The 24,051-nt window shown below is 36.5% G+C and overlaps 1 protein-coding gene across 1 annotated transcript in view; it reads right to left on the minus strand.

Annotated features, from left to right (window-relative positions):
• Positions 1–24,051, minus strand: part of ADGRG7 (adhesion G protein-coupled receptor G7) — a 76,506-nt gene that overhangs the window by 16,753 nt on the left and 35,702 nt on the right. Inside the window, exons 5-12 of the mRNA XM_055315927.1 lie at positions 22,025–22,137; positions 19,703–19,852; positions 19,130–19,233; positions 13,546–13,685; positions 13,320–13,427; positions 8,106–8,266; positions 7,522–7,677; positions 3,960–4,072 (exon numbers count right to left, since the gene is read on the minus strand). Of these exons, the coding sequence (XP_055171902.1) occupies positions 3,960–4,072; positions 7,522–7,677; positions 8,106–8,266; positions 13,320–13,427; positions 13,546–13,685; positions 19,130–19,233; positions 19,703–19,852; positions 22,025–22,137 (1,045 nt within the window). The remainder of the gene's footprint in view (positions 1–3,959; positions 4,073–7,521; positions 7,678–8,105; positions 8,267–13,319; positions 13,428–13,545; positions 13,686–19,129; positions 19,234–19,702; positions 19,853–22,024; positions 22,138–24,051) is intronic.

The following is a 24,051-nucleotide window of genomic DNA, read 5'->3' on the forward strand; positions in this document are numbered from 1 at the left end:
AGATGTTCTGAATAAGCCTTTTAATATAAAACATGCTTTGACACTGTTCCTTCATTTGAAGATGTAATTTCTGGATGTAGAACTAAGTACTCTTTAAAACTTTTGAGTTTTTTTTTCTTTTCATTTTTACCTAAGATCTTTGCTAGAAAAGAAGAGCATCCTCTCACTTTGTCTTCAAGCTGGCACTGTTTACCAGTAGTCTTTAGAAGTCAGTGCAAGAAAGAGAGAGAAAGTGTGTGTGTGTGTGTGTGTGTGTGTGAGTGTGTGTGTGCATTGATATTCACGTCTGTGTTCTCTGGTGGCCCACCCGTGTATTTCCAGATTGGCAGAAAATTCAAGGTTGCCCTAACTAAGGCTGATCTCAAATGGGAGGTTTCATAACTCTTTACTGTGCCTGTATTGTTTTCCTTAGTGGGTAGACGTAGATAGATCCTTAAGTCCCCTCTAATGACATGTTACAATTCTCAGTATACTACATCATGTAGTCTTATATTAATTAAAGTTATAGAATCTCTATTCAGCACCATCTAAGCCTTTACAGAATTTTCAGACTATGAGGCTCCTTGGAATAATTATTTCCCTAAATGTATTACTGTGCTTAAAATTCTAATGTCTTTAAGTACCCACTTTTAATGTCCTAGAATCTGATGAATAACTCTGTTTGCCAATTACATATCCTTTATGATTTTATAACATTCTATCATGAATCTTCTCAGTCTTTGGGAAGGTGCACAAAAAGCATGTATTTAATGTATAAAAACCATATATTTAAACAGAACTCTGTTCATTCTCTTGATGTTTTATTTGAGATTTTCTGGATAATTCAAAATTTCAATCAGTCTTTGAAAGTTTTAATGACCAGAACTTCAAAAAGTACTCAAAGGAATCCTTTTATATAAAAATAAAGTTAGTTTCTGATTTTTTTCCAATTTCAAACATAAATTATACAGGGAGAATGGGCTATTTTCAAATAGCCTGGCTCTTCTACTACCTTCTGTGCATTGATATTATTTTATTTTTATATATAATATACTTTATAATTTATATATTATATAACATATTTTATACTTAAATTATATATAATTTGTTATGACTTCTACACATTATATATAAATTATATATGATTATGTGGGATCCTGTCCATGAACAAAGAAAACTATTTGATACCCAATTTAAAAATCAATGCCATTTTTTAAATTTTGGTTTTTGCTTCCTGATGAGTTTTTAGTGACATTTATGGCAGTGAAACTGTGCTAAGAAACATGTTGATAGAAAATGGAAAAAAAGAAGTCCAACTGGAAGGAGTGAAATTTTAGGCAAAGAAACTACTTATGCAGCTACTGCAACTTATTCACATCGGATCAAATAATTGTTGAAGAGTGACTATGATAGAAATATAAACAAAAGGACATGGGGCAGCCTGGGTGGCTCAGCCGCTTAGCACTGCCTTCAGCCCAAGGTGTGATCCTTGAGACCCACATCGAGTCCCACATCAGTCTCCCTGCATGGAGCCTGCTTCTCCCTCTGCCTGTGTCTCTGCCTCTCTTTCTCCCTCTGTCTCTCATAAATAAATAGATAAAATATTTTTTAAAAATTAAAAAATAAAAAAATAAATGAAAGGACAAATATAAGAGTCATTTCCTCTCATATGACAGACATATAATTACATGGCATGGAATTTTCCTTCAAGGCACTTATCACTATTTGTAATTATATACTTAATCCCGTATATATCTGTATAACATCTCTCTTCCTCCAAGAATGTAAATACCATGAGAGATGGAGCTTACTTGTCTCGTTCATAGTTTTATATTCAGTCTGCACATGGTGCACTCAGTATAAAAACTCAGTATAAAAGTATTAGTTTTTAAGCACTCAGTATAAAAACTTTAAGTGAATGGCAAGAGACTCATGAAGAGTGATAAGTAAAGAAGAATCAAAAGGAATTCTGGCTCTTTGAAAAAAATGGCTCATTCTAAGTATGAGGCAGAGAAAGTAAAAAATTTGCCTAGGTCATCTTGCTGTACCTAAAATAAGAAAGTGCTGATGGGGATATACCAAAACAACATGAAGCGATTCCCTTTGGTTCCAGTGTGTAGAGTACACTTCTTTACAAAGGAATACAGTAACTAAATGTAAAAATAATAACAGGTAAGAAAATCATCATTTTCAACCACCAATGTAGTAATATATTCCAGTAAGGATCATCAGTGGACACCAAAACCACTGAGTAAAACTTGGGGAACATAATAGCATCCTATAGATCACCTGTTACTTACAAAGGGAAAGAACATGAGCCCTTAGGGTGTAGAAATCCAGTAGACACCACTGTAACCAAGGGATCAATAATGAGACAAACTGACACTACATGCTTCATGCTCTACCACCCTGAGAAAGACTTAATCTTTTAGTATTCTCATCAAAAATATTTAATCTGAAAAAAAATTAAAAAAAATATTTAATCTGTATCTAATCCTATGGAATATGACAGACAAATCCTAAACTGTAGAATATTCTATCTTCTACAGCATAACTGACCTGAACATCTCAAAAGATTTAATGTCCTAAAAGACCAAAACAAACAAAAAAGCAGAGGAATTATTTTAGGCTAAATGAGACTAAAGAGACATGACAACTGAATGAATTGGAGAAAACAACCACTCAGCTATAATGAACATTACTGGGACAATTAGGGAAATTTTAATATGGGTTATATATTAACACGGTAATAGTATATTAATAGTAAACTGCTTGAGTTGAATTTCCTGAGTGAGAATGATGGTATTATACCACAGAGGAGAATGTCCCTGTTCTCAGGGAATACTTGAACAACTGAGACATGACAGTCATGATGCCTACAACTTTGAAAATTTCAGAGCAAAAAATATAAAAAAGATATAAAGCAAAATATTAATAATTAATGAATCTAGGTGAAGGGTACATGATTGTTCAGTGTTCTCTCAACTATTCTGTGGCTTTTCATTTTTTAAATAATTTTTTTTTATTTTAAAAATTTTTAAAACTCCAGGAAGGATTTTTAAACAGCAATGCCTTTAAAATAAAAAATTCTGAATTTGTACATCTGAAAAAAACATTTATGAGGGAATTTAGTAGGCAGGAACAATTCTGAAGAAAAGATGAGTTCATCTTGAGACATCTTGAGTTTAAGAGGAGAACCAGGTAGGAATGTACAATAAACTCACTTACTCCACAGGTATCCTTCTACTATGGGCCAGGTACTGTGCTCAGTCCTGGGGATACAGTGATCAAAATAAACAATAACAACAACAAAAAAAAAATCAGAGAAGGTCACTGTCCTCATCAATTTTCATGGTGATGGGGAAAACAGATAGCACACAAGTAAACTAATGAATAACAAGCTTATATTTACAGATTATTAAAAATATAGCATATAAAAAAACACAAGTGCTATACAAAATTGGACCTTTAGTGAGGAGGTCAAGGTGGAAAGAAATGTATGTTTATACGTAATTTTTTAAATTAGATTTTTTAAACTATAGAATTCAAAAACTTTTAGGAACTTTCACCACTTGAAAACTTAATATATATTTTAAACTAGTTTAATTTTCAAAAACTTGCTGTTTAGCAATGTTTTGTTCTTTTACAAATGCAAATTGGTAGATATGGTTCTGTTCAACACAAGGGAAACTATAGCATTAATGAGCAATGGGACCATACTAGTTTTACATGACAAGCTTGTAATTACACGGTATACAATTTTTCTGCAAGGCACTTACCACAATTTTAATTATATAGTTATTTGTATGTATTTCCAAGCTTCTCCAGAACTGAGTATCCTCTTCTATAAAATGAATTTGTTGAACTAACTCTGATTTCCTTTTTAGTTCCAAGAACTGTATTCTGATGAGAATATGTGCAGAGGAAATAATATCAGGAGAGCAATTTCTCTCATAAGAAGAGCTTACTTCCCTTCTTACCTGGTGACAATCTGAAATACAATTGTGAGAGCCAGACCAGTAATGGACAGCGCACATCCAACGCTGGATAATATGTTTAGTGATTCAGGATATTTGTATTTCTTTTCAAAACTCTGGAAAATAGATTAAGACTTATATTTTTAAATAACCATTCCTGAAATGTCTATGAAAGTCAACATCATAAGAAGTTACAAGTGTCAAAATAACCAGAGAATTTCTAGATACATCTTCTCATAAAACTGTTATGTTTTAAAAGGAAATAAATTAATCCCTTATCTCTGAGTAGTTTATATGAAGTATAATGTTGAGAACAATGATTTAATTCAGTTAGGGAAAATATATATGCTTTTCCTCAATGTTTAAAATCAAAGTTGTTTGGATTAGATCTAAATTTTTTTTTACATTTTTAGGGGATCCCTGGGTGGCTCAGTGGTTTGGCGCCTGCCTTTGGCCCAGGGTGCAATCCTGGAGTCCCTGGATCGAGTCCCGTGTTGGGCTCCTGGCATGGAGCCTGCTTCTCCCTCCTCCTGTGTCTCTGCCTCTCTCTATGTCTATCATAAATAAATCTTTAAAAATAATAAATAAATATTTTTTTTTACATTTTTAAATTTAAATTCAGTTTGCCAACATATAACACCCAGTGCCCATCCCATCAAGTGCCCTCCTCAGTAGATCTAAACTGACTAAAGTTACTTCATTTATCCCTTACATTATTTTTATGTGTAATTATAATCTAAGAAGAAATCTGCATTCCTAAGCTGGTGCATTAAAAATAAAGATGCAGAAATATTTTTTGGACTTGGAAAGATGTTCATTGATCCTGTAAACTTTTTTTTTAAAAAAGAGGTCTAGTTTTTGTCTAACATATCTATATCTATGCTAGTATTTTAGTATATATTCCTAGATAAGTATATTCTATGTGAGTATGTGCTCTTAGAAGTCTGGAGAGGTAGGAATGGGGGTCCCTGGGTGAGTAGGATATGTACAATTTTTGCCTGTCTTTATTTTAATAATTTAAAAAATTAGAAAGTAATATTTATATAACATGAAAGTAATATAGAAGCATTAAAAAAAAACCCTATAGGGCATCCTGGGTGGCTCAGCTGTTTAGCACCTGCCTTCGGCCCAGGGCATGATCCTGGAGACCTGGGATCGAGTCCCACATCAGGCTCCCTGCATGGAGCTTGCTTCTCCCTCTGCCTGTGCCTCTACCTCTCTCTCTCTCTCTCTCTCTCTCTCTCTCTCTCTCTCTCGCTCTCTCAAGAATAAATAAATAAAATCTTTAAAAATAAATAATAAATAAATAAATAAATGAATTTTTAAAAATTTAAAAACCTATAGATTTCTTTTAACTACCAGCTACACATACCACTCTATCTCTTGAAATCCTACCTCTTCTCCAAAGATGATCTTTTTTTAAATGCCTACAAATATTATTTGTGTCTCTTGTACAAATATATAGCAGTTTGTTAACATATTTTAATTTGAATTGCTATTTTAATTCAAGATGTCATAAATATTTTTCCATACTAGTGTATTTCTGTTCAACAGATAAACATTCATATCTTATGCAATAAGTATGTATTTGCTTATAGGAAGAAAACAAAAATAAAACAAATTCCATTTTTAAAAACAAAAGTTTCACATTATTTCCTGTGTACAGTATACTGAGGAAATACCAAAGAATCATAGAACATACATAGATTATCAGACTTTAGAAATCATCTATTCACTTAGAGCCTATCTGCCCCTACTTTACATACAATCCTAATCAGACTTTTAAAAAAATTGGCAACCCAAAACTAATTACAGGTGTGAGTGGTAGGCACTGAGGCAGACTCAGACATTAATGAGAAGAAAGAAGAAAAGAAAGAAAAGAAGGAAAGAAGGAAGAAGAAAAATAACTATGACAATGTAGTCTGTATCATTTAATATATATAACATATATATAATATATATAACATATAATATACATAACATATTATATATATACACATATATATTATATATATATATATAATATATATATATAACAACCAGGCTTTACATAGCTAGTGAATGATACTAATGATCTTAAAGATACTCAAAAAAGTTAAAATTTTATCTTTACAGTTTTCTAATTAAGAAAGCAAATCTCTCGGAGCAGCTGCTGGCTCCGTCAGTTAAACCTTTGCCTTTGCCTCAGGTCATGATCCCAGGGTTCTAGGATTGAGCCCCACGTTGGGCTCCCCACTCAGCAGGGTGTCTGCTTCTCCCTCTGCCCTGCCCCCAGCTCGTGCTCACTCTCTCTGTCAAATGAATAAATAAAATATTAAAAAAAAGAAAGCAGATCTCTCTGTAATATGCTAGAAAATAAAATCAATTAAAATAAGAAAGGTTTGATTCTTAAAATAAGAAAACTGTAACCTCATAGTTGTCAGGATGGCTAAAATTCACAACACAAGAAACGAGGTGTTGGTGAGGAAGTGGAGAAAGAGGAACCCTCTTGCACTGTTGGTGGGAATACAAACTGGTGCAGCCACTCTGGAGAACAGTATAGAGGTTTCTCAGAAAGTTAAAAATAGAGCTACCCCACCATCTAGCAATTGCACTACTGGGTATTGACTCAAAGGATACAAACTTACTGACTCAAATGGGTACACTAATCCTGATATTTATAGCAGCATTATCAACAATAGTCAAATTATGGAAAGAGCCCAAATGTCCATAAAGAAGAAATGGGACACACACACACACACACACACACACACACACACACACACACACAGTGGAATATTACTCAGTCATCAAAAAGAATAAGATCTTGCCATTTGTAATGACATGGATAGAGTGAGAGTGTATTATGCTAAGCAACAGAAGTCAGTCACAGAAAGACAAATACCATATGATTTCGCTCATAAATGGATTTAAGAAACAAAACAGATGAAAATAGGGGAAGTAAAAATAGAGAGGGAGGCAAACCATAAGAGACTCTTAACTACAGAGAACAAACTGAGGGTTGATGGAGGGGAGCTGGAAGGTATGGGCTAAATGGGTGATGGGTATTAAGGAGGACACTTGTTGTAATGAGCACTGGCTATTATACGTAGGTGATGAGTCACTAAATTCTACTCCTGAAACCAATATCGCACTATGTTAACTAAGTAGAATGTAAACAAAAAAAGTGATACTAAAATAAAGTTAAATCTAGTGCATTAAAGAAAAGGAAATAGATGTCATAAAATCAATCAATCATTCAATCAATAAGAAAACTATAGTCATCTCAAAAAAGTTTATAAAACATGGTTCTATATTGGGGCACCTGGGTGGCTCAGTCGGTTAAGTGTCCAACTTTTGATTTTGGCTCAACTCATGACCTCAGGGTTGTGAGATCAAGCCCTGTGGCAGGCTCCACACTGGGAATGGAGCCTGTTCCTGCTTAAGATTCTCTCTGTCCCTCTCCTTCTGCCCTTCCCTACCCCATCTCCCTCTTAAAACAAAACAAAATCAAACCAAACAAAACGAGGTTCTATAATTTAAGGAAAATTCTCATCTGGAAAGAGATTACTATGTATATCCTTACCATTAATACAGCAAAATTAGTAGTATGGTTGCAGTGGCAGTACAATAATCCATCAGTGGCCCTAATTTTGTGACATCCATTCGTGTCCCAATCCTTTTTTGAAAAACTCCAGTAGACACAGGCATAGGAATAGAGCTGGAATTCTTTTGAGTCATACTATAAATCGAAAAGACAATTGCAGCCAATTATTTAAAAATGCCTAATCAGGTAGAAAAAATCAAATAAGATAAGCATATGAGAAATCTATTAGGTATCTACCAAGTACAACATCTTTGTTATAGATTAGGGAGGGAGAAAAAGGATATAAAATTCAAATTAGCTCATTTTGCATTTAGCTAGTCTGACAAAAAACGTGGACATGGGGAATGTTTAAATGAATATCTTCAAAGAATCTTTTAAAGAGTTTTTCTGTGAAATTAATATATTGTACACCTAAAACTAATATTACACTGTATGTTAACTAACTGGAACTAAATAAAAACTTTTAAAAAATAAAGAGTTTTCCTGTGGATTTCTTTTTCCCAACCAACCCTACTTTGTAATCAAAAGTGGCCTGAATTTTATTTGTTGCTGGAAAAACTCACCCTTGGATTAAAGACGATGTTAACAGAAGTTCCCTGATCTCCATTTTTATCAGTTTTGCTTGAGATAATTTTTTGACTAAAATCTGATTTAGTTTTAAAAGTTTTTGATTGGAAAAGCTTGTTCTTTTGATACACTACAAAGCCACATGACTTTGCGTCACCTGAGGAAAAAAGAAGAAAAAAACACTAAAATCAACAAACGAATCCTAGGGCAAAGAAAAAACAAAGTCCCATGTCATCGTTTAACTGCATGGCAGCTTAATATTTGAGCAAAGTACAGTAAAAATGGTTTGCTAGTTGAATCTTTACTTAATTGCAATATGTAATTAACATATGTAACCTGTGCCTGGCCGTTCCGTTTACATTACTTTTTTTTTTTCCTGAGTTCCAGATTCCTTACCTTCTAAATGGGAACGAAAATTTGGACCTAATCCACCCCGAAGAGGTATTATAAGGATCTCATGTATAAAATAAATATCTTGCTTCCTATACAGGGAAACAGAGTGAAGACATTCAGGTAGCCCAGGGCCGCTTCACCCACTGATAAGACATCAGACAAGAAACAGCAATGAGTGGATATCAAGACAGCAGTGCCTAGGAAAGTGCTCTGTGAGACCTGTTTCCTCTTAAAAGGGACGGAGCAGAAACCAGTCTATTCAGTCACAGAGTTTTAGGAGTTCACATCATGTCAGGGATTGCTTCCATGGAGCCAGATACTCTCCATTGTCTCTTGAACTGTTGGTCTCTGATACTTCATGATGATCACAGGGTTTTCCCAAGACTGGAAGGCTATTGTGACATATTTCTTCAGGACATTGGAAAAAAGTGGTAAGTTGCTCCTCAGATTTCCTAGAATGGCCATAGCAGAGGGTTTTGCATGGAAGCTGGCCATGACAATTGTCAAACAGAATGACCTGAGGAATGCCCCTAACACTTTATACAACTGATGGCCCTATTTAAGGCAGAAAAAGTTATAATAATTTTATATTTTAACTGAATTAATTTTCTAAACTCTACATGTGATACCAGGAAAACTAAAACAGTAGCAGTGAGGCAAGCCTATTTAGTGTGATTGGAGAGATAGGCAGACAAGAGCCTGACAGGCCCTAAAACATCCTCCACAGCCAGCCATGTTCTATCCTCTACCTAGACATAAAGACATTGCTTTAGGGAGCTTTTTCATGGCACATTGGCCTTGCCAAGTTGTTCCTTCTGAACGTTGGATGACAAAGTTAACCCTAAAATTGCAGTAAGACTTCTTTTCATTATTGTTATATATATATATATATATATATATAACAGAATATATGTTTTATATATATATATAAAAGAATGACATGCTTGATGGAAAAGTCAAATCCAGGGGTGCCTAGGTAGCTCAGTTGGTTAAGAATCGGATTCTTGACTTTGGCTCAGGTCATGGTCTCAGGGTCATGAAACAGAACCCCATGTCAGATTCTGTGCTCAGTGGAGAGTCTGCTTGAGATTCTCTCTCTCCCTCTCCCTCTGTCCTTCCCCCTGCTTATGCATGTGTGAGAGCACGCCCTCTCAAATAAATACATAAATCTTTTAAATAAATAAATAAATAGATAGATAAATAAATAAATAAATAAAGTCAAATCCATAGAAATATATAAGTAAAAAAATGAAAGTCCCTGCTTATCCCTCTTCTCATTCTTAAAGTATTTTGGTCACTTATTAGAAAACAATCACTTTTATATAGATATTCAGATTTATTAGAATGAAATTCTATTCACCATTATAAATTTTTTAATCTCCATATTTATAGATATACCTTCTTGATGCTTATTTATATTCTTTCTCTCTTTCCCTTTTCTTGATAAAATTTGTTAGAATCTTGCCTATTTTATAAGTCTTTTCATTGAGTCGATGTTCATTTTGTTGATCAAGTCTAGCATTTGTTAACTTCCATTTTTTTATATTTTATTTATTCATGAGAGACACAGAGAGAGGGAGAGAGAGAGAGAGAGGCAGAGACACAGGCAGAGGGAGAAGCAGGCTTCATGCAGGGAGTCTGACGTGGAACTCGATCCCGGGTCTCCAGGATCAGGCCCTGGGCTGAAGGCGGTGCTAAACTGCTGAGCCACCTGGGCTGCCCTGTTAACTTCTATTTTTATTAAGTTTCCCCATTACATTTATTAATTCCTTCTCTTTTTAAAAAGATTTTATTTATTTATTTGAGAGAGAGTGAGAACAAGAGATACCACAGAGAGAGAGGGAGAAGGAGAAGCAAATGACGGCTGAGCAGAAAGCCCAATGTGGGGCTTGATCCCAGGACCTGAGATCATGACCCAAACTGAAGGCAGATGCTTAACCAACTGAACCACTCAGGCACTCCTATTAATTCCTTCTTTTTAGTTTCTTTACATTTATTTTATTTTTATGCTTCTTTAGTTGAATGCTCAGTTCATTCTAAAAATCATAAAATATGTCCCTTTCAGTCCTATGTCCTTGTCTTTTAACAGTGTGTTTTAGCCCATTTGAAAAGATTGATAATTTATATGGAATAAGAAGTTAGACCCCTATCTTTCACCAAACATATAAATTCTACGTTCACTGAAGACCTAAATGCATACACAAACACTAAAAACATGCAGGAGAAAAATAAGAACTATTGTAGTGAATTTAACACAGAGAAGTATTTCTTTTAAAAAGTACCAATTATAAAGGAAAATACTGATACATTGGATTGCCCTATAAATTAAAAATTTGGTATGACAAAAGACCTCAAAAGCCAAGCAAAATAAAGCTACATACTGGAGGAAAGATATTTGCAACTTTATAACCAACAAATAATTAGTGTCCAGAGTACATAGTGTGGAGACTATATGGCCAATAAGGAAAAGACTTACAATCCAATAGAGAAATGATCATAGTATTTGAATAGGCAAGTCGCAGAGTAGAAAATCAGAATGTTTAATAAAGACATGAAAAGGAAGAAGAAATTCTAACTTATCATTGAATCTCCAAGCTGCAAAAGGAATACTTGCCATTTATATCAACATGGATGGAACTGGAGGGTATTTTGCTGAGTGAAATAACTTGATCAGAGAAAGACAATTATCATATAGCTTCATTCATATATGGAATATAGGAAACAGCACAGAGGATCATAGGTGAAGGGAGGGAATGCTGAATGGGAAGTCATCAGAGAGGGAGAAAAACCATGAGACTCTTAACTACAGGAAACAAACTGAGGGTTACTGAAGGGGAAGTGGATGTGGGGATGGGGTAACTGGGTGATGGGCATTAAGGAGAGCATGTGATGTGATGAGCACTGGGTGTTATAGACAACTGATAAATTATTGAACACTGCATCTGAAACTAAGTATGTACTATATGTTGGATAATTGAATTTAAATTTTAAAAAAGGAATATGTGGGATGCCTGGATGGCTCAGAGGCTGAGCTTCTGCCTTCAGCCCAGGGCGTGATCCTGGAGACCCGGGATCGAGTCCCATGTTGGGCTCCCTGCATGGAGCCTGCTTCTCCCTCTGCCTATGTCTCTGCCTCTCTCTGTGTCTCTCATGAATCAATAAATAAAATGTTAAAAAAATTTTAAATAATAAAAGAACATAACAATATTTTAACGTATTTATCACATAGACAAAAGTTCATAAGCTTGATAACATCTGAATAAATCTCCCAAAAGAGATGTTTAGTTTAAAAAAAGTGAGTTCCATACAACATGATACCACTTGGGTAAATATTTAAAACCCACAAAATAGAATATTTTATTACAGATATATAAATATGTAGCAAAAGTTTAAAGACAACCATAAAAATGAAACACACCAACTAAAGAAAGATATAAGTTCTGGGGGAAGGGATGGGAAAAGATAGGGCACACGACTTCAGGTACAGCTGCAACATCTTCCTTTTTTAAGAGGTCTGAGGCAAACATAGCAAAATTTGACATCAATTGACCTTGCTGGTGGGTACATGGGTGCTGCATGCATTATTTTCCATACTTTTCTATATGCATGAGATATTTTTAAATTAAAAAGAAAGCACAGAAAAGAACATAAAAGACTTAGATTTAATCTCCAGTTTCACAAAGCATGTAGCCAAAGCAAATGGAAGCAAAATTCCACAACATGCCAGATCATGACCTCCTTCCTTATCAGTGCTATTATGAACTCTAAAATATGTACTTTCTGGCATTGGATTGCTTTTTAAGTTTTAGGCTTTTTTTAGATGAGGGAGGGGCTGAGGAAGAGGAAGAGGAAGAGGAAGAGAATCTTAAGCAGGCTCCAGCCAGCACAGAGCTGATGTGGGGCTTGCTCTCACAACCCTGAGATCATGACCTGAGTTGGTGACATCAAGCTTCTGAAGTTTAACCAACTGAGCCACCCAGGCACCCCACATTGGATTTTTTATTTGGGGATAGAATAAATATGTGTGCTTGCTTTGCTTACTATTATTGTCAAAATAACCATTCTTTTAGGCTTTGAAAAGTACAAAGATTTCATGTTAGACATAAAATTTTCTGAAGGACCATATGCAAGATGATAGGAAGCCCATGGTGAGCACTATATTAGTGGAGATAACTAAAATCTGTTGCTACAAGATGATGACTGTGCCAATTACATAAAATATCCCAAGGCAGGTCCATAGGATGAATCTGAGTCTACGAGTGCCATGCCATCAGTAAATATGGGCAAAGTTTATTACTGAGTATTTTTAATATATTTTTAAGTGTAAAACTGACCTGCATTAGCTAGATTTTTCTTAGAAAACCTACTCGTGTCCATGACCAGAGCATTTCAATTCTGCTCCAAAGATTTTTGAAAAGGAAAAAAAGGAAAGAAATCCTCTCCGTCATCTACAGTAGCAGAGTCGAGATTACCATAATTTGTCAGAGCTCAAATGTACTCAAATGCAAATTATGCAGTATGAAACAAAGTAAATATTATTCTTTGCTCAGTGGATTTTAAAATACTAATTCCATAAATTTGAGTGTACTTTAAAAAAGATTCTATTGATTTATTTGAGAGAGAGAAAAAGCCTGTGTGTGTGCATGAGTGGACAGAGGGACAAGCAGACTCCCTGCTGAGTAGGGACCCGGATGCTGGAGCTCAATCCCAGGACCCTGAGATCATGACCTGAGCTGAAGTCAGATGCTTACAAACTGAGCCACCCAGGAACCCCCAATTTGAATGTATTTTTTAATGCCACAAAGTTTGAGACCTACTTTTTGAGGTATGGAGCAAGATTTGAAGCTCAGTCTCCAGGTCTGGATTAAGTGCGTCCACGTTTGTCTCCACAACTGTGGAACCAGAAGTGAGAGAATCACTAGTTCCTGTGAGAAGGAAAAAAGAAGAATTTTTAAAATCTACATTTTTCATAGACAGAGCATTATTCATGGTTGATAGCAGAATGCTGTCTGCTATTTTAAGTGCATGAGACACACCGCTTACCTTTCTTAACAGAGAAGCGAACATTTTTAGACTGTTCAGTGCCTTCTGAAGAGAAAGCCACAGACTGTACTGCCACATTAGGTTCCACCACTGACTCGTTACCCAAAGACATGGAGTAAATTTCCATTTGCTCAATAAGCCTGTGTAGAATAAAACATAACAATGTAATTTTCTAGAGATTTGTCATAAAACCAAAGGTGTGTGTTCTCTCCCACATTCCAATAGAAAAGCTCAACCATAAAACTCGTGATCACAACAGCATTGGCATAATCAACTTAAAATAATTTATTTTCTTCACCAGAGTCTTGCTTTATTATACATACTTTTTCTAAAGTTCTAATGGACTGACTCCCCTGAAGGATACTCTGTATACAGATGCCAGCAAACTGGAACTCAAGAGTGACCAATTTCCCCACAGAAATAGTCTTTATTGTGTTGTTCTTCATATAAAGGATCCTGTTACTACCCATCATTGGCCAGACATGCTCTTTATGTTTCTCCAATTATGAGAACCAATTTCCACTTATTCAACTCCTTCCTCTCACCCAAACTCCTTGGAGTCTAAAGCATCTCCTGTTAGCCGTTGGTTCCAGAGGCAACAGTTCATTTGGAACCATGCAAGAGTAGAGCTCTGAGCTCACTGCCTCAGTCATTAACTAAACGTTGCGGGTTTCCACAATGTTCTTTTCTACTTGGGATAATTTCAGAGATAAGATTAGATGGAAAATGGGAGCGAGTTAGAGAACCTGTCAGTTTGGTGATCTCCATAGAAAAGTCTTAAGACCTTTTTATTTGCCTTGTTTCCTAGAAGAAATATTTGCACTATTTCTATACTGGACCAAACAAAATCTCGAGAGCTTAGATAACTGATTCAATCTAGTTTTCCCAGAAATGAAGTGATTTCATTAAAATGTAGTTGTTCCATATTCTAAATCCTTTATTTTGGCCACTAAAGTATTTTTCCCTTTCCCCAAATAACGTAATCAAGAGACAAATTTTAAAATAATTAAAGATTGCTTTTATAAAGAGAATAGATAATCATTTATATGGAAACATTTGAGTTGGCTTTTTTGTTTTGAATGTGTTCTTTTCATAACGCCATTTTCTGAATTTTTAGCAATCCACATTGTATATTTCCCACTTAATAACAATTATACTCTAGGGCTGCTTTCCACAGGAGGAATACATAACAAAATTCTCATCTTCTAAGAACATATTTCATGTATTTGTCAACCAAATAATATCTGTTGAGCGCCTACTAAGAGGTCATACCCCCGTGAAACACTGGTGATAGCAAGAGGCACTCCCTCAGGCATTTGAGGCTAAAGGGAAGGAAGTACTAGATATCTGGGAATGACTGCAGAGTTCACAACCACTTCGAAAGGGTTGCTCTAGGGGCACCTGATTGGCTCAGGGGTTGAGCGTCTGCCTTTGAGGTTGTGATCCCAGGGTCCTGGGGTCAAGTTCTGCATCGGGCTCCCTCCAGGGAGCCTGCTTCTCCCTCTGCCTATGACTCTGCCTCTGTGTGTCTCTCATGAATAAATAAATTTGAGGGAAAAAAGAGGAAGAAAGAGAAAGAAAGAAAAGAAAGGAAAGAAAGAAAGAAAGAAAGAAAGAAAGAAAGAAAGAAAGAAAGAAAGAAAGAAAGAAAGAAAAGCAAGCATTGCTGGAGCCACAGCCATTTTGAAGGCCATTTTTTTCTACCATATGATTCTTCCCTGCTCTTGCCCCAACGGATTAGATTAGAGATGGGTGTCTGCCTCAGAGTACCCAATGCAGAGGCTGGCCATTGACCAGTACAAATAACTGGAAGAAGCAGATTCTTTTCACTGAAGAATTTTCAGGTTAGTGCCATAGTTATTTCAGGAAAGTCCTGAGTAAGAGGGGACCAGAGAGGTCATTCTGTCATTGTAAGGACAAATACAAATTTAAAATAAGAGACTTAATTTTTTGAAAATAAAAGAGGCAATTTCTTTCTCCTCCTTTTCCTTTGAGCATCTACTTTAGAAAAAAAAACTGTAGAAGGTCTTTCTCTTCTCTTTGAAATATAATTTTTTTTTGAAAACTAGATTGGCATTTTGTGTACTTAATGACTCAGGAATGGCTTTCTCAAGGACATGAAAGCCATCTCTTTGGAATATAAACATCAAGGGAGTTAGTGCCCCTATTTCCGAGTTCCTGTGGAGGGTAGGAGCTTAATTTTAGTGTGTGGGTACCTTGCTCCAAGTTGCAAAGCGGCCTCCTGTCACAAAGGTGTAAGAGGTTTGTTCTTCCTTTGGATAAAGTCAGTGAGCTAACACAGATGGTCACCTCAGTTACCAGGTTAACTTAATATGAACTATGTGTGACAGCATTGTCAGGTTTTCTTAATTGAGGGCTAGTTATTGATTACCTGAAAACATGTATGTAATGGGTTATATCTGCTTGGCTATATAAGGAGGTGAGATTCTTCTCTGTCTGCAATCAATTGGTGTTTACCTGTGATTGATACACATCACATTCTGGTTTAACACTTATGCAATGAAAAGTGTTTTTCCTTCTCTACTGTCTTTGTGGAGAGCACTTCTGGGTTGAGAAAAGATTTTGTTTTTCATTATATTTCTCCAACGTCGCAAAAATAGTTAATTTATGAGAGAGCAGAAACTAGAAGATGAAATATACAAGTTTATTAAGTCATGTTAATTATAAAGACCAACTGTTAACCTTTTTTTTTCAAGACCAAATATATAAAAGTCAGGTATCGTGCAAATGATTCACATATATTATCTCAGTGAAGCCTCACAAGAATCCTACTAAAGTGAGCCCCAAAAGTTACTCCTATATTATACTGAAGAATCTGAGTCTCTTCTAAGAGAAATGAATTTGGCCAAAATCATATACCTACTACATAGCAATGCTAAGATTTGAACCTAGGACTGTCTGACTCCAATATAACCATCATATTATCCCAGAAGGGAGGCCCACATAGTCCTCTACGGGGACTTTCAGAGCTGCCTGGGATTCCCTGCCATCTCCCTACTCCAGGATCCATAAAGCCCACCATATTATAATACTGTTCTTAAGTTCCCATGAGATTCCATAAGCCTCTTTAGGATAAATCGCTGGTCAAGATAATTTAAGTGAGCATCTTTTAACCAAAGGAGGCTGACTAGAACAAAAATACCAATAGAAATGTGAAATGTAAACATATAAGGTGGTCAGTATTAGAGAAGCCGTTTTACATTCCAAGGATAGGTAAACAGACAATTATGAGCCTGAATTTGACAGCAAAGTTTCAGGGTGATAGATCAGTCTTTGCAACAAGTGGTCAAGTGGAGAAATGAGGTCTTAGATTCACTGATCGTAATAGGATGCCCTTAACAGCAGAGACTTTGCCCATGATGCCTCTCAACTTAGACCAGGAGAACAGATGGACGGATGCTAGAAAACTTCACTATGACAAACTGAGCCAGCTGGAGCTGGGCAGGTTTTTTCCCTCCCTGTCACTCTCCTGTTTTACTCTCACACTGTCCACTTCTCCCCATGAGTGGAGAAGGGGAGTCCAGTAGTTTAGAGATGCAAACAGAAAATCGTAAATGAAAGAAGGGAACAGCCAAAGTAAGATGGGCAACTAAGGCCCAGTGTCTCTCAGGAGACCTTGCATCTAGGCCTAGGTTCAGGAGACAGAGTTTGGAAAGGAAGAGTTCCCCAGAGAAGCAATTCCCTTCCCCAGGGAGAGAGAAACATTAGAATCGCCTCTGCTGGCAGTTCCTGAGAAGTACTAAGGGCTTGGTGAGCTGATGTAGGAGTTGGAGCTTGAAGTGACAGCCTTATCTAAATGAATGAAGGCCTGAGTCCACAAGGGCTTATGCATAAGATCACATGGGAGAGACAACTGACAGACCAGGATTAGAAAAGTAAGCAGACCAGAAATCCAGAGTGGGAGGAATTACTATGAGTGCAATTGTAACATTTCATGTTTCAGTGTGTCCCATATTTAAATTTTTTATTCATCCTCTAATCACCTCCTTTGAAGCCTTTGGAGATTGCACATAAATCATACAGAATCAATTTTTTCTGTAAGCCAGTAAAATTCATAATTTCTTATTGTCAGGATAGTATTTTCATCTGTATCATAATGTGTGACTTTCTCAGCTGAATCTCATAGTTGCTCTCTCCTCAGCTTTCTCACCAGAAACATCCACCCTTCTCCTTTCTCCCTAGCAAGACTGCAAACAGAGTCTCCAGCTCTGAAGGGAGCCCACTCTGGCTCTCAAGCTCCATGTTCACTGAACAGAGACTCTGAATTCCATGGCCACTTCCTTCTCCAACTTCAAGAAAAATGGGAGTCTTTACACTCCCAGTGAGAAGGACCCAGACTCCTACTGAAATCTGAAGTCATAGAATACACCAGTAAAACTGTTGAAGCAACCACCTCTACCACCGTCTTTCAGAATTATAATCTTTTGAATGTTCCATCCATTTCATGATTTTGTGCTTTTTCTACATTGAGGGCTCACTGTAAAAATTAGAATACTGAGAGCTATTTCTAGGAATTTCTCCTAAAAATTATGGGCCATACAAACAGAGATTATGTATAAGAATGTTGGTTGCTCAAAATAGTAAAAGAAAAAAAAAATAGTAAAAGACTTGAAGCAATCTAAATGTCCCTCAGGAGGAATTGCTTAAATAAAAGTTCACTCATGCAGTATCTAAAATTTATGATGTATATGTGTGGATATTTATACTGAAAAGATGTTCATAAGGTATTAAGTGACAAAAAACAGCTATAAATCAGTAATATGTAATATGATACAAACACAAAAACACATACAGAGAAAAACACCTGGAACAATATATACCAACAGGTTAAAAAAGGTGGGACAATTTTTTAAGTTTTGCTCATCTATATATTTTCTTATTTTTCTATGGTGAGTATGTATATTTACTTAATTTAAAAAAAATTAAAACTATATATAAGATAAAAACATAATGAATCCTAGTAAGGGATCTCTATAATAAAGCACATGAGTTTTATTACAAATATACAACTAAAAGGTGCCCAAACATAGGAATCAAAAAGAGAGAAGGCAGGTAGAGTTGGATTCTTTTTTTTTTTTTTTTCCAATGTAGCCTTGGGAAAGCTAAAGAAAGCTAAACCAAGACACACCAGGATGTTGGGGCTAGCCGAGTCGTGTACAGGCAGCTGGCAACGTGTCCTGCAAAGTCATGCTATTATTTTTAGCTCTGTACATTGAGAAAACAGTTGGAAGAGCTCCTACTGCGCCTGCAGGCTGACCTTTGGCCACACCCAAGGTAAGGCTAGGAACATAGGTTCTAATCTGAATCATCCCAGTTGCTCTCTACCTCCTGGACCGTGGCCTCCCCAGGAACCAGGAGTTCACATGTAGCACTCTGTCTAAGCAATGAAGATCAGATCAGGTGATCTGGGAAAGGTGGAAAGCCAAGGCTTTGGTCTGCATTCCTGGGAATCAGCCAGTTAGTGCATCCATGAGAGAAATCAAGACATCTTTCTCAATGCTGTACCCCAGGAAACTAACTAGCACTTTGTGATGTCTTCTTTACCAACTGGAATTGTGCTTACGTTGCAAAGGTATCATCATAGTCAGTAGCAGCAGCAGCACTTTGAAAAACATCTTCTTTGGCTTCTAGAAGTTGACTCACTGTGGCTACAGCAACAGCTTTCGCCTGCCAGGGAGAAGGCAGCAAACAATCATCGTAGAAGACGTGTCATATACCATCCTCACCACCATTATCAAGCATTATTATGGGGTCAAGTGGCACCATTAGAACGGTAATCTAGAGGCAGATATTTTTCAAAATTTAAGGTGTCATTTTAGATAGCAGAGAGAATAAAGGTAACACATGGTGAAAATTTAAATGGAGTCCTTCAGGAACCTTAGGTTTCTGAATTCGGCCTCAAAGCGAGGTCCTACACAGAACCTCTACCCCAACCCCAGGAACACCGAAGCAGATGCACACAGAAGCAGAAACTAAGTAAGATGCAGGGCTCTGATGGTGGAAACATAGCCCACAACACGTAGTATAACTCTCATACTTACTATTGAACCAGGTAAAGTGATTTCTAGTTTTGTCTTTCTTTCCATGTCTTTTTTTCCCTCCCCCTCCCCCCTTTTAAAAAGCTTGTGAGTTTTACCTCAAAGGAAGCATTTCTGGATGTGTTGAAGATCTGCCCAACCACTCTTGTAGCAGAAGTGACATTGTCAGGAGTTATTCTCTTGACATCAGATGTTAAAATCTGAGCTTCATTGGAAATATTCAGAGACTGTGATGAGATGTTGTCTATCTGTTTAAGAAAAAAACAAAAACCCTAACTTCATACAGCTATGTCTAAACACTTTGCAAGCAATTGCAGGTGGGAATAAGCTGGAATTTAGCTGATAATTTCATGAACATCCACTTGGTTCTTCATGTTTGCTTCTCTCCTTGAGTAAAAGACACAGTACATGCAGGCTGGTGGTTTTTCCAGCTCTTACTATGGGCCAGGATTAATGAACTAAGACAGGCTGCCATAGGTAGATCGATGCTCCTCAAGGTGGGATCCATGAGCCAATGTTGATTCACTGTTTGTTACAGGCTTCATAGGAAGGCAAACACAGAAACTGAGGGTAACTGGTCAGAAACTTACACAACAATTGGATGCTGGTGAACCCAATGATTCGTTTCAATGATTTATATTTAGATGGTAGCTACACTTGGGTGAGCATAGCACAACATATAGACTTGTTCTAATCACTGTTTTGTACACCCGAAATTAATGTAACACTGTGTGTCAACGATACTTCAATAATAAATAAATCTTTTTTAAAAGAGGAAGAAAAAGATTTATATTTTACCTTTTATCATCCCATTTTCCTAATAATTAATTTTTACTACATTTTACAAAATTATTGGTCTGCAGGGGGTTGGAAATTGTTAAAACAGCTTTTCAGCGCAGATTGGGAAACACTAAACCCTATCTCCAGGTACCAGCTGGCCCCCTGGCTCTGGTGTTGTGAGGCTAACACCAGGTGTTAATGTGCACGTGTATGTGGCTTAGTTTTTTCACTAGATGGCAGCATTATTTCAAAAATCAAGCCAAGGTTACAGGCCATTCACAGGGGAGAGTTGAAAACAGTATTCAATCAATGTACAGAAATGAAGAAAGCTCTCATTCAATAGCTAGGTCTCTGCTCTGGGCCAGGCACTTTCCTGGATGTTTTGTAGGTATTATCACATTTAATACACAAAACAACACTATGAATGGAGCATCCTCATCCCTGTTTAAAGGTTTGGAGAGGGGATCCCTGAGTGGCGCAGCGGTTTGGCGCCTGCCTTTGGCCCGGGGCGCGATCCTGGAGACCCGGGGTCGAATCCCACGTCAGGCTCCCTGCATGGAGCCTGCTTCTCCCTCTGCCTGTGTCTCTGCCTCTCTCTGTGTGTCTCTCATGAATAAATAAATAAAATCTTAAAAAAAAAAAAAGAGAGAGCCAAAAACTGGTTAGTGAGACTCCAGAACATGAGGTCTTTCCCCCAGTTTGTGAAGTTGGCACAAACTATGGCATTAGCATCCACCTCTACTCTCCACTCCCAACCCCATTTCTACCCCTAACCCTGTCTATCTGCAATTAGGGAGCCAGCATGAGACAGTGTGTACTTTAAAATAAAAATCCTTTTTGGCTATGGTTCACTGCACCTCTCAGAGATAGCTTCCTCATCTATAAAATAGGTACATTAATAACTATATGGTTGTTGTAAGAATTAAATATGACAAAATAACATCTAAAGTGTCGCACAGTATTTGGCACACAGTAATTGCTCAATAATTAGTATAATCACTATAATTATCTATGAGAATAACTGAGGTTCTAGAAGAACTAAATGAGATAATGTATTTGACATGCCCTACACTTAGAAGGACCAAAGTTTCCTTCTCCTCCCCTTCCTTGGCCCCAGATATTAGCCATTCCATGCATTTGCATTTAGGTATACACTAGGTTAAAATAATGTAATGAAAAAATTGAAAAAATATCTAATCATATGTATTACCTACTTCACTGGCTCATAGATAAGCCCTGAGATGAGCATTAGGGTCTCAAAAGGTCTTTTTTGGTTGTTGTTTTTTCTCCCCCTTTATTTTTATTCTGATTCAGTTGACCATCAAAATACATTCCCTTTGGTCTCAAATGTCAGTGATCTATTTTCAGTCAACACTTCATTGGTCTAAAAAGATGAGGCTATTTAAAATCTGTTATAGATCATCATTTGCTAAAATTTGCTGAACCAACAGGTCCAGTAGTCCCTTTTCACAAACAGATATCAACTTCAAAAAAAAAAAAAAAAAGAGTGGTTTTAGTTACCAGTTTTCGTTATTTCTAATATGAGAGTTTTAAACGCATTGGCCATTAGGTATTTAAAGAACAGACTTACATAGTCCGAACTTTCTCCAGTTGCCCAGCCCATGGCCTCTGTGGCATACCTGTTTTGCCAGGGTTTCCAGATTTTCATTGCAATTTCCTATGGTCACGTTTTGTAATACTATCACTCCATACTTAGTAATATTGCACAGCCGCGTTGCCATTGGATTGCCCGCTTTAATAAAAAGAAAAAAAAAAGACTGTTTGCAAAGATGGCAAGATGCACTAGCAATTTTCTGCTCCTGTACACATCCCCTTCCGTGTGATTTTGCGACTCCCACTTCTCCATTTTCTGAATCTGGACTGGACTTATCACTTGCGTTGACCAAGAGAATGTTCTGTGAGAGTTCCAGAACCTGGGCCTCAAGACTTGAAGTTGCAGCCTTTCTGTCTTGGGACACTGCCCAGAGACTCTTGTGTGGGGAAGCAGCTCTAATCTACTAGAGGGTGAGAGGCTATGTGGAAGACAATTGAGGCCATACAACCAGCAACAAAGCACCACGTGAGTGAGGTCATCTTGCACATTCCACCAGTCCATCAACTCAGAGATCTATGAAAAATCTAAATCATTATTCTTTGAAGCCACGGAATTTGGGATGATGTAATACACAGCAATGGAAAAGTGAATCGGGTAGTCACTACAGGAAACTTTTAGGCAGATGTCACTTATCTTGATTTTTAAATCCGAAAATCAAAAGACCAGCCAACTATTTCCTTCTTTTGAAGTCTGCAAGGAAGATGTGCCTTCCAACAACTAGGGACATAGGGCTTTGAATCGGATATGATGAAGGTCGAGAGATCAGAAACAGTATGAAAAATTCCTACTAAGTATTGAATCAATCGATCGATCTTTCCTTCTTTATCCAAATCTGAGGAACACCTGAAAGGCAAAGAGTTCCACCTATTTGAATTGTATTGTATTGTAGCACCTATTTGATACCTGGTTGGCTCTCAATAAATACTTTTTGAGTCATTGGGTCTATTACCTGTATTTATCGCTGAGCCTCCCTACCTCAGTGTCCTCCTGTGGCTAATGCTTAAGAGGCTATTAATAGATAAAATCACCTCCAGCTCTCATTAGAGACAGCTATCAGAAGGTGACATTTTCTCAGGAGTAGCTTCTAGCAGCTGCTTCTTGAGATAACACCTAGAAACACTGAAATTAGAGATACAAAGTAGAAGGTTAAAGCCACTCTTAACTTACATAATGGCTCCACCTCTACTTTATGACATAATGAAAATTTCAAATATATATGTAGAATTTTATTCGTTTAATGCATTTTTTCCTCTATATTACCTATATGAATGAATATACCCACTCAAAATCAGTGAAAATATTTTGGTCATTTACTATATCAACTTAAATAATTTAGAAGTAATTCTTAATATGAAACTAAAAGAAAATTTGCCAATAGTTGGAATCTATATCTCTAAAATTATTTTATAGGCTCAATTTGAAATTCAAAGGTGTAAAAATAAACCTGTTCATAAGTGTTGCTCAGAAAAAACATAAAACCAAATAAAAGAGCCAAATGAAAGATGGTGATTCTCTTGTCCCAAAAACATAATATATATCAAACAAATGTGATGTCCTTTGATGAGCCACATTACTGACTTTTTTATACTCTTCCTCATTCAGTAGCCCACAGCTATTTTTTGTAGTTGTGTCTCTTTTATAAATTATAATGAAATATTTAAGATATACAAAACATGAAAAATTAAGACAATAGGTATTCCTGGATACCATACAGTATAAGAAGTAAGTACCAATACATGAAACCCCTTCCCCTTATCTTTTACTTTCTGAGCTTTCAATCAAGAGGCTAGAAGGACCTATGTAAATAGGATCATGAATATTTGAGTAGGCATGATATATGTGAGCAGAGGCTATTTGAATTCTGCAAATGGAATACTGGTCTACATAATCTCTTAGAATAAAGAAGATAAAGAAACAAAGAAGAAAGACCAGTACCTGTAAGTACTGCAGTGTTTCAAAGGGCCCTTGACATACATAATAAGAAGTATCTAAAAAAAATGTGAAATTCTCCGCAGGGTTATTACTGACAGAATTTCTATCAAGCATTTTCAT

This window comes from Nyctereutes procyonoides, unplaced genomic scaffold (genome assembly GCF_905146905.1).
Source record: "Nyctereutes procyonoides isolate TBG_1078 unplaced genomic scaffold, NYPRO_anot_genome, whole genome shotgun sequence".
Classification (NCBI taxonomy): Eukaryota; Metazoa; Chordata; class Mammalia; order Carnivora; family Canidae; genus Nyctereutes; species Nyctereutes procyonoides.